General features: G+C 34.1%; 1 protein-coding gene across 1 annotated transcript in view; it reads left to right on the top strand.

Annotated features, from left to right (window-relative positions):
* The window catches only part of LOC145242706 (ubiquitin-like domain-containing CTD phosphatase 1), a 50,275-nt gene that overhangs the window by 7,776 nt on the left and 30,022 nt on the right, over positions 1-12,477 (top strand). The window contains exon 2 of the mRNA XM_080105837.1: positions 11,100-11,191. Coding sequence (XP_079961963.1) covers positions 11,100-11,191 — 92 coding nt within the window. The remainder of the gene's footprint in view (positions 1-11,099; positions 11,192-12,477) is intronic.

Raw genomic sequence — 12,477 nt, forward strand, 5'->3', positions numbered from 1 at the left:
TCATTACGTCAGACAGACAGTGATCAAATCGTTATACGATGATCTACGCATAAGAGCTAAATTGACCGACTATTTAATTCAACAGAAAGTGCTCAACGATAAGAAACATATTTCTTAAAGGGGCTGTCATAATTATTTTTTTACTATAATAATTAAATACCTACAGACACTAGTGTTTCATCCTTTCGGGATTCTTCAGTGCAGGGTGTCACGATTACTACCAGTCGAACGATTCGAACCTCGCGACACGAGACATCTCTGGCTCGATTAGCGGAGGCTGTATCCATTCGGCTACCATTAATCATGTGAAATAGCGTTGAATTTTAAACATTTTAATTTAAATGTTCATTACGTCAGACAGACAGTGATCAAATCGTTATACGATGATCTACGCATAAGAGCTAAATTGACCGACTTTTTAATTCAACAGAAAGTGCTCAACAATAAGAAACGTATTTCTTAAAGGGGCTGTCATAATTATTTTTTTACTATAATAATTAAATACCTACAGACACTAGTGTTTCATCCTTTCGGGATTCTTCAGTGCAGGGTGTCACGATTACTACCAGTCGAACGATTCGAACCCCGCGACACGAGACATCTCTGGCTCGATTAGCGGAGGCCGTATCCATTCGGCTACCATTAATCATGTGAAATAGCGTTGAATTTTAAACATTTTAATTTAAATGTTCATTACGTCAGACAGACAGTGATCAAATCGTTATACGATGATCTACGCATAAGAGCTAAATTGACCGACTATTTAATTCAACAGAAAGTGCTCAACGATAAGAAACGTATTTCTTAAAGGGGCTGTCATAATTATTTTTTTACTATAATAATTAAATACCTACAGACACTAGTGTTTCATCCTTTAAAAATTGATAATAGATAATTGACTTTGTTGTTGTTCCTTCTTATGAAACTGATTTTTAATTTAATTAAAATTTAATTTTTAAATTTAAAAAATTTTTTTAAATTTTTAAATTATAAATCACATTACTTAATATATATATATATATATATATCGTTTACTTGAAACATAAATCAGTTTGTATATGCCAACCATTCTATATTACACATTTTTATATGTATAAAAAAAATTCTCCCATTAGTGTGTGTGTATATATATATATATATATATATATATATATACACACACACACACACAAAATATTTGAACCTTTAAATGCACAAAATACTTAAACAGATTGTTAGAAGTTTTATTAATTGTTTTTACTCATGTTCACATTTTACAAAGTATATCGCCACTTGGACGTAAGGGGCTTCTATTTGGGGCCATGTCTAGGAAGGATTAACAAAATATTTGTTTGTTAGATTTAAACTTCTGCATATCAGTACAGCCAGGGAAGCAGGCAGCAGGAAGGGAATTCCAAAGTCTAGCTGTTCGAGGGAAGAAACTATTAGAAAGAAAGCTTTCTGGCATTTAGGGACATCAACAGTGAAGGGGTGAGATCTTATTGCTTAGCGGATTTGTCGGGGATATGTACGTCGAGAGGGTACAAGTGAAACAAGTTCATCAGAACACATTCCATTAAAATATTTGTAAAACAGGCACAGGGATGCAACATTGCGGTGATGAAACAGGGGCTGAAGCTTAATTGATAAAGTGGGACCGATTAGATTGACAACTCTTTTTTGGACTTTATCTAATAGGGAGAGACTAGTGGTAGATAACACCAGCCCAGATGTGACAACAATACTCCATGCATGGCCGAATGGTGACCTTGTAGAGGTACAGGATACTCTCAGGCATGAGTAGTCTTCTAGCTCGATAGAGAGAACCCACCTTCTTTGCAGCAGCCTTTGCAATGTCCTCTATGTATTTGTTCCAGTTCATATTGCCCGCAAATGGTAGGCCGAGGAGTTTAAAAGTAGAATTCTCAGGTAGTGTGCTATTTGTCATGGATATAGGGGGTTTGAGAGGCTTCTTGTAATTGTTAAAGGAGAGCAGCTTAGTTTTAAATGTTACCATCCATTTACGGCCCCATTCCACAATAGTCTGGAGGTTATTTTCTAACGATTTTGCCATTGTCTTAGATTTATGTACATCCGTTCTTCCCTCATGCATATTATAGAGCATTGTATCATCAGCAAATATACCCATCTTGGACACAATATTAGCAAGGAGGTCGTTTATGAATATCAGGAATAATAATGGTCCAAGGATCGACCCCTGAGGCACTCCTGCATTAATGTTACGCTGCTTGAATGTACGTCCATCAATGACAACCTGTATGCTTCTATTGTCTAAGGAGGATCTAATTATATTTAGTATACATCCAGTTATACTGTAGAATTTAATTTACATTAGCAGTTCTTTGTGCCAGACTTTGTCAAAGGCCTTGGATATATCAAGAGCTACAGCCGCCTTATCCAGTGCATGGAATATGCGTTCAGAGATGACTGTTAAAATATCTGCAGTAGAACGCCATTGCCTGAATCCATACTGTTTGTCAGAGAGAAGATTTGCTTTTGCGAGGTGGTGAACTAGTTCTTGATTAATTAAGGTCTTAAAGATTTTAGCGAAGAGAGGGAGGAGACTAATGGGGCGATAATTGAGAAGATCTGTTCTTTCACCAGAATTCTTGTACACTAGTACCACAAAGGCCATCTTCCAGCTATTAGGGAAGCAAGATTCAGCATTGTAGAGCTTGGAAAGTATGGGCTAGCTCAGCTGAACATTTCTTAATTAATATAGCAGGGATGAGATCAGGCCTACAAGCCTTTAAGGTGTGTAAGTTTTTTATGATATTGCGGACATGAGAAGGGGTGACTTTTACATCATCTAATGTGACTTCAGTCTGCATAGGGAAATTTGGGAGGGAATTATTTATTGACTCTAAGGTGGAGTTGGAGGCGATCTCCAGGCAAGCAGTTCCGCCTTATTGCTGTGCATGCAACCTTCTGGTTGTTGCTCAGTGGAGGAATTACTGATTGCCTTTTATTCACTACACTATTATAGATTTTTCAGAAATCATGAGTTCCTATATTTTGCGATTCTATGCATCCCCTGATTATTTCAGCATTTTTTCTTTTGGCTGTTATTATTTCACTCTTACAATGATTTCTAGCATCTAAGAATTTTTGCCTATTTGTATTTGATTTATGACGTACAAACCGGCGGAATGCATGCTGTCTTTGTGCAATGGCAGCTGCACAATCTGCAGTGAACCGGGGGGGGGGGGCTTGCTATAATACTTCTGTGGGAACATGTGCTTCAATCGGTCCATGGGGCATCTTGGATGTGTTCTCTAATGGCTTCAGCCTTTTCGTACCTTGTTGTTTTGAGCAATGGTTCCTCATTTTGAGGTTGGGATTTAAATGTGATGTCAACTGACACCACTAGGTGGTCTGCGTTTCCAAGGTGACTGTGAGTATTAGTCACACAATCCTCAGGTACTGTGGTGAGAAATAGGTCTATAAGTGAATCCTGCTGAGGTTCACGATCTGGTAGGCGGGTTGGGAACATTACTGTCTGTGAGAGGGAACGGGCTACAGAGAAGCTATAAGTAGAGCGTCCAGCTGCATTTGTGTAACCTGAGAAACCAAGCCAAGTTTTATGATGGACATTAAAGTCACCAAACAAATGTATTTGGGCGAGTGCTGCGTCTATACTATCAGACATGATCGATTAGGGTACAATCCTGACTTGAGGGAGAATGGTTGAGAAAATATAAGTAACTAACGCAGTGATGAAATGTTAGTTGAAAGCACATAAAAGTCTGGTCATCCGATTCAAGATTTTTCTCTCTAGTTAAAAGGAGAGTGCTACGAATATAGACTCAATGCCCGTGTGTATATCTATCCGAGTCCTTACAGCAAAGAGGGAGATATCCTGTCATGTTAGAGGGGATTGAAGAGTGTAAGTTTGTTTCACTTAATGCTAAGATATCTGGGGAGTTTACTGAAAGGTAAGACTCTACATCATCTAGATTACCTCTAAGCCCACCGATATTTGTGAAAGCGATCCTCAGGGGCGGAGGCGAATTTGTTTTGTTTGAGTGGTTGTCTGGTTTTATCGTGATATTTGTTTGGATTGTCATTTCATAATGCTTTTGTTTAATGTCAGCTTAAGGGAAGAGTGTTGAGCAAAGTGGGCCGGTTTTGATGCCAAGTATATACACACAGTGGTCCATTAGCCGAGTCCTGTCTAGAAAGTTCTGGCCTCGTGAAAGCCAACCAGAGATAGCAGCAGGGTCCCTTTCCATGTGCGACATGGCACTACAACTATCCTGATATTATACAACTGATAATAGAGCAGCCACTCTAAGCGTTACCAAAGAGTTTTCCTTGTGTTTGGTATATACTACTATACTTGCTGTTCCTTCGTTTTGCAAGGTCGCTGGAAAAATGGTGGGATCCTTCTTCCGCTCCAGCAGATATCTCATTGTTGATGCAATTCTCTACTTATATAAAAGCCAGGTACGTCCACAGATGGAGTACTGTTGCCAGATCTGGGCAGGAGCTGCTAGAAAGATCTTATCTTGCCTTGACAGAGTTCAAAATAGACTTCGTAGCTTAGTGGGGGAAGCCCTTTTCTCTTCCTTGCAACCTCTTTCCCAAAGAAAAGAAGCTGCGAGCCTGTCTCTGCTTTACTGTTATTTTCATGGCAAGTGCTCATCTGAGCTCCAATCTATTGTCCCCTCTCACCAGAATTTCACGAAAAACACTCGTCTAGCTCAAACTACTATCAATAATTTCCCCCACTCTTTATCTGTGCCTAAACCTAAACATAAATTCTATGAACAAAGCTTCTTTCTTAGATTTGGACGCCTTTGGAACTCTCTTCCGTTTCCCTGCTTTCCAGCTGACTACAATTCGGTAGTCTTCAAGTCCAATGTGAACAAATTCTTGATGAACCATCCCCTTAAGTAATTCCACTTACCAAATTTCCACTCATTAACCCTTATCCTCGAGTGACCTCTGAGCCTTAATAAAGTGTGACTTCTTTGCAAAAAAAAAAAAAAAGGATAGTTTGCCTTACATCCAAAATAGTTATATTTTGTATTAATTTAAATGCCAGTGTGATGCTGGTTATGTGGGGCAGACTTCCAGAAGTTCCATCCAAGATTAGATGGAGTAGGGTAGAATATATGTCTCCTTTCCTTTGCAACTTTAAACTTTGCTATTGGCCAACATTTCGTTGAGAATCCTTGTTGTGCCAATCAGTATAAAATAGAATGGTTTGAGGTACTTCATAGAGCGGATTCCAAAAATCATTTAAAATTTTTGGAATCTGTCTCTTTCGCAATTTGAAAACCTTTTTTGTGCCGGCAGAAGAAAATGTTAAATCTCTTTGGGGAATTTTGACCACCTTCCTTTTATACTCGTTTATTGAATTAAATTATTTGTTTTAATCATCTTTTGGCATCTTAAATAAATATATAAAAAAAATTCCCATTTATTTTTGCCATTAATATTATTTTCATTGCTTTTGATATTTTTTCCTGATGAGATGATAGCTGAAAGAGTTCTAGGGATTTCCCCTAATGTTCAAATCTGTTTATAAATTTTGTATCTCCAAAATTTATATATATATATCTATATTTTTATAAAGTAATAGGGTTCGTGTGTTTCTGTCTGTGTGTACAGCTCTCCATCATCAACGAAATATAAAGGAGGTAAGAGGGTAGATCTCTCCTGGTAGAGAAACATTAGAACCCATTTTAGGATGTTTCTGTTATAGGAGACATAAGAATCCATGCCTAATTTCTTTATATACTAGTCTACAAACCACCCCCATATCGAATGACTTATGCTCATTTGCATATCACATTATATTAAATCTCTTTAAATAATTACCCCGACCTTATTACATATTGGAAATATTCTAATCATTTCAACTGTACTATTTACAAAATCTATTTAACATTTAATCTATCTATCTATATATCACATTATATTAAATCTCTTTAACTAATTACCTCGACCTATATATATCTATAAAAACAGAGATGTGTGTGCCACAGACGATTTCTGATTGGTTAATCCAATAATCACATCTCCTAAAAAACAATCGTTTCTACGCTCTTACCTTTACCATAAAATATTATGGCTTTATTTATTGTCCATCTTGGAAGGGTTTAATTTTTTAATAACTTATTATTTACAAATTAAAAAAATACGAAACTATTATACGAAACTAAACTACACGAAACGCGCACACACGCACACACACACACGTTCACTACCGTCACGTTGTTATGGCAACCAAACCCGCTGACTTACAGTAAACACACACAGTAAATGTGATTTTCTTCATTTTCTCATTTCACTCGTGGTCTTAAATTCATTTCGGGTTTGTATTACTGTACACATAGATTCGAATAAGTTGCCAAAAAACAAATATATAACAAATAAATGTTATCAAAGGCAAGATAAATTACTTTTCTACCAAACTGGATATATTTTTCGTGTTTTTATTCAATTTAACATGTTTATTCAGCTCGAAAAGCATACAGTGTTTACCGATGTATTGGAAAATTCAAGATGGCGGCCGATTCTCTCTTTAACACGGTAAGTTTGGAAAAAGGTGTAATAAATAAAAAAACGGTTAAAATACTGTTAAAAACTCGCTCAATATATGTTACCGTGACATAGGTTGACATATATTCGGCGGGTTTTTAATAGTATTTTGTATAGTTTTTTATTTATAACACCTTTTCCCAAACTTACGGTGTTAAAGAATGTGTGAGACGCCATCTTGAATTTTCCAACACATCGGTAAACACTGTATTCTTTTCGAGCTGAATAAACATGTTAAATTGAATAAAAACACGAAAAATATATCCAGTTTTTATTGGTTTTTTACCTTCTCTGCAGAAGTACAAAAAAAAACAAAAAAACGGAAGGTACTTTTACAGAATGTTAAACTAACCCTAACCGATGTTTTATGTTTAGTTTAGGAAAAGTCAGAAGAAACAAAAGTCATTATTGCATGAAATATACGTATTTAGTTGAAGTATTGTTTATGTCAATTCTTTCGAAGAAATTTAGCAAGAATACCTGTAAACCGGGAAATCGGTAAAATGTCATCATGGATGAATACTTGTCTATTATAATTTCTACCCTTGACAAAAACTTAGCCATAACAAAAGAGATTTATTGTTCAGATTGTTTTTGAGATTGATTTCTAAAAAGATATTTTATAAATAAAATCGACTTTAAAATTAAAGACTTAAATTACAATAATTGAATTTAAACATTCTTATTTCAATATTTGGCACATAACACCTGCAAAAATGATCACAATGTCAGGATTTCATTTTATTTCAGAATCGATGGCAAATTGTGTAGATTGATATCTCATTATATTAAATACTAATATTTAACATTAGTTTATCATTTAAGCCGATAAAAAGCCCTTTTTTTTTTCGAGTCATAAAAGGATTTGGAGTTTCCTAATAAACCTTTCGGGTGCAGTTGCACGCTCTCAAAATAACTAAAGTGTTGGCTTTAAAAAAATTGGTTCATTAAAACCAAACAGGTTTAGTTTTAATAAAAAAAATAAATTTTTTTTAAAAATCGCTTTGGTAATTAGATATGTCGTATGGTTATCCCTAATCGCTGAATAAAACCGCTAACGAGTTGAATGATTACGACATAAAATTAAACTCGGGTTCCTGAAACGGAAACTTCGTTTGTTTTTGTTTTTTTCTTATCAATATATTTACATTGTTATTTTGTTTTCATTTTCAATCATTCGAACAGTTTTCTTTTGCAAGTAATCCAAGTTACAAAATTCCCACTGTTTACTATGCTAAAATCACAATGACTAATGTATACCTATTAACCCTTATCCTTGAGTGGCCTCTGGGCCTTGATAAGTGGTGACACCCATGTAAAAAAATAAAAAAAATCACTCGAACAGTTTTCTTTTTATAATGTACAGTTTTAAAAGTTTAAAAACTATATAGTTTTTACTTCAGGAAAATTAATGGGTCAGTTTTTACGATGTGCCCTGTTAAAATACTGTTAAAAACTCGCTCAATATATGTTACCGTGACATAGGTTGACATATATTCGGCGGGTTTTTAATAGTATTTTGTATAGTTTTTTATTTATAACACCTTTTCCCAAACTTACGGTGTTAAAGAGGGTGTGAGACGCCATCTTGAATTTTCCAACACATCGGTAAACACTGTATGTTTTTCGAGCTGAATAAATATATTACATTGAATAAAAACACAAAAAATATATCCAGTTAGGTAGAAAAGTAACTTATCTTGCCTTTGATAACATTTATTTATATATTTGTTTTTGACTATTTTTTCGAATCTATGTGTACAGTAATACAAACCCACGATATGAATACTCACGTTGTTATATATATATATATATATATATATATATATATATATAAATGAGATTATAGCAGTTAAAAAACATTTTTAACACACACACACACCTTTTTCAAAGTGATCAGAAATCGTATAAAAGTAAAAAGGGTAAATTTTTACTTACTTTCCAACTTAATCACCTTTAACGTGACTTTTACAGTTTTTTTTTTAAATGGAATTCATTTACCGATACAAAAGAAATGATAAGTAAATAAATCCATAAATAAATATTATAAATGGTTTATTTTAATACTTGCCAGGATGCGGAGGAAAATGAATGAAGGGGGAGGGGAATAAAATAAAAACATTTTGGAAACAGAGTAAGTTTGAAAGAATTGCTTTGCACAGAAAGAAATTAATGAAAAAATAAAATTAAATTTTTTTTCTTTCTTGATTTTTTTTTATTTTTTTATGAAAAAGGAAGTCAAAATTAAGACTATAAAAAACAATTTTTATTAAGAGCGAACCTCAGTCGTCAGGTCTGTAAAAAAAGACGTGGAATAATAAATGTTTTCTAATACAAATTGTTTTTACTTATGTGTTCATTTGTCTCTTTGAAGTTCGTTTGTTTAATATATCGGTTTGCAATATAATTTTGTCATTCTGTCAGACTCAAATTTTAAATCTATATATCTATAAAAGTGAAAGTGTGTGTGTGTGTGTGTGTGTACATTTCCCTACGAAATAACTCTGTCAATTTTTAGTCTACAGACTCGAAATTTGATATACAGGGTACTAAGATTTGGAAAAATCTATGTGATCTGTTTTTAGCCAGAAATTTTGCGATTAAGGGGTCAAAGTTCAACGATTTGAGCTTTGAGAACTCTACCAAACTTCTCCGACAATTTTGGGTCTACACACTTGAAATTTTAGATATAGCTTCCGTGGACATGGATCTAACTTAATAACTTGATTTGAGTCCAAAACAATAAATTTTCAGGGGTCATAATAGGGGTCAAAGTTTAAAAAATTACCCCCTTTTTTTTGCTCAGCATACACCTCCAAACACCCGGGCAACGCCGGGCACCCATGCTAGTATATATATATATATATATATATATATATATATATATATATATATATATATATACAGGGTGATCCAAAAAAAAAAAACAGGACATTCAATTGTTTTTCTGAGCATTTTATAGTCAACGGAGAAAAAAGGCTAAAGACCCTAGTGTTTTGATGTGATGTTTTGAATATAATAAACTAGTTATGATCAAAGTTTCATTTCATTCGGACAAAACACTAAGAAATGGGGCCTAATTAGAGTTGGGGCCCGCTTTTTTTTTTGTTGTTGGTCACCCTGTATATATATAGAATAAATGACAAAGTTATATTCCAAAATTCATGATGTTGACCATCTTATGATTTATTCCTTTAGTTCAGTTGACTTATACAATTTTTGACAGTATCTGTATAAAAATTCAATATGGTGTAATGGAAAAAATATAAAGGTATTTGCAGCTTATCTTCCAATTTTTGGATTTTTACCATGTCAAATCAAATTTCAATTCCTTTTGACGGATTGATTTTTGCTATTTCTTCTGATGAGTTAAGGGCATAATAGATTCACTGATTGATATAATAATTAAGTGATTGATTTTGCGCTATGAAACAGATACTGTCAAGAATTGTATAAATCAACTGAATTAAAGGAATAAATTATAAGATGGTCAACATCATGAATTTTGGAATATTGTTTTTGTCATTTATTCTCTATATTGCTCTGTAATTACATTGAACTTCTTAAATAAGGATTGGTATATATTATAAGAAAATATATATATATATATATATATATATATGAGATTAATGTAGTTTGCTTGAAGCATTGTTTAGTGTGTATATAAAAGCCTATTTTGATATAATGCAGAGGTGTAATGAATCGACACAGACTGAAGCTAATTAAGATATATAATGGTCGAATAAGCTATGCAAATTCATCTTTATTAATACACTATGTATATATATATATATATATATATGTATAAGGAATGAAAAAATACGTGCGGTGGTTGACGTTATGTTTTAAAAAACCATTTAACCCCTAGCATAGGGAAAATAATAATCAAAGAACAAAATATCAAAACTGATCCTGGCTAACCGTTTTTCCTTAAATATTTCAACAAAATGAATAAGTTTACAGAAGAAAGAAAAAAAAAGAAAAAAAAAAAAATGTACATATTTATTTTAACGCATTTTTAAAAGTGTATATATAGACATCGAACAACCCAACTTTCCCATACGCACACGTTTGTCCTTCCCGACATGGGTAGGATTCAAAAACTGTCTTTTTCGCACGATCTATGACTTTTTCTTTTCTTACATTTTTATTTCAATTATCCTGAAGATGTCCTCTGAAATAAGGACGAAACGTTGATTTTTTAATAATTTCATTCGGTTTTTCTATTTTTCTTAAAACATATATATATATATTCGGTTAGAAGATTCGACTGTTTGGGTGATCGGGTTTTGAACCTGGCTTGAGGTAGTTGCTTGTCTAGCCACACTGATGAGCTGTGAAACAGCAAAACAGTACTTATGTGGATGACTATATATATATATATGTATACTTTTTTTATATCTTATACTTGAATTGTGTTCTTACTTGCGTTAGTATGGTCAGATGAAAGTTCCATAATGTATGATATTTTGGGAAAATTTTCCTTCCTCGTATCATTTGACTTTTTTACATTTTGAATCTTTACAAAACAATCTTCTATTTTCATTTAGGTCGGCCACCAGACGATGATGTTGATATTGCATCGTTGAATCTAAAACCCAACACAAAGATTATGATGATGGGCACGAGAGAAGAAGTTTTGGTGAGTGTTTATTTTTTTAAGCTTTCATTCGGTTTCTCTTAGTTTACAGCATATCAACCCTTTTGGAGTTATTTAACACAGCACTTATATTAAACGTTTATATTGTGTGTATATAATGGTTGTCATTCTGATCAGGTTGAGCTGGATTCTTCCTGAACAGGTATAGCATCTCCGACCATCATAGTGCACTTTCACTAATCCTAACATACATCACACAATATGGTTAGCCAATCACGATTTAATAGTCGAGGAACAACTATTTGTAGCCGTGATAGTGCTGCTACGTCACCTTTGATTCTTGCAATCCAAGTCCTCGGCTGTCCAACACATGTCAAGTCAAGAAAAAAGAGGGAAAATCTTGTGGATGAATTTTCCCTCCAAGAATCAAGTTGTGTACTTGAAGCAACTTAGAAAAAGAATGAATTGCAAAAGGTCAATGATTCAATCATCGACAAAGAGCTTGAGTTTCGACTAGATCCAGACACCAGCTTAGAATTCACTGCAAATGATTATATACAATGAACTGAACACAAGTTGTTATTTTAGAAATAGTTTGATAAAAATTGTTGGTTCATATCTAATCCTAACAATATCATTATCAAACTTTACATTGACAACCCTATCTTGTTTAATTTCAGTTAAACACGACTGATATCTATATATATATAAAAGCAAAAATGTTTGTGTGTTTTCGTGTATGTCCGAGAAAGGCTTTTTTCCGAGGAGCGATCGGTCGGCTCACTCCTTCTTAAAACTTTTTATATCACGTCTAAATCATAATATCTATGAGTTAACAACGGGGGTCGCTGTCTATTTAATTTGCCCGAGTTTGAAAAGCTAAATATTCAAAATTTTTCGATCGCCGCGTGTGGATTGGGCTTGAAAGCGAAATTAAGCTTAACACATGGTTCCTGGCGCAATCAACTTTGATCAATGCAGAGTTTCTCCTTATATCAGACAATTGTTATTCAATTTGGACACTCCCCTTTAACTCCCCACCACCACCATCATCTTCTTGGGGAAGCCAAAACTGCCCCGCATTGAAACAAAGTAAACAAACCCCAAAAAGCTGCCTCGCAGTAAATAAAATACTGCCACGTCATCGTAACACACCCGTGATGACCTCATTAAGCGGTCACCTGTCAATCAAACCTCTTTGACTCTCTTTATAACCCTTAACTTAACATGCTTATCAATTTCTCTCACTCGTGGCCGAGATGGTTAGGTGGTTGGCTTTTTTTTCCCTTTCGTTTCCACCTCTGCATCAAGGCTTCGGGGTTCAATCC

Source organism: Euprymna scolopes, chromosome 21 (assembly GCF_053919585.1).
Source record: "Euprymna scolopes isolate OS-2025 chromosome 21, ASM5391958v1, whole genome shotgun sequence".
Taxonomy (NCBI): domain Eukaryota; kingdom Metazoa; phylum Mollusca; class Cephalopoda; order Sepiida; family Sepiolidae; genus Euprymna; species Euprymna scolopes.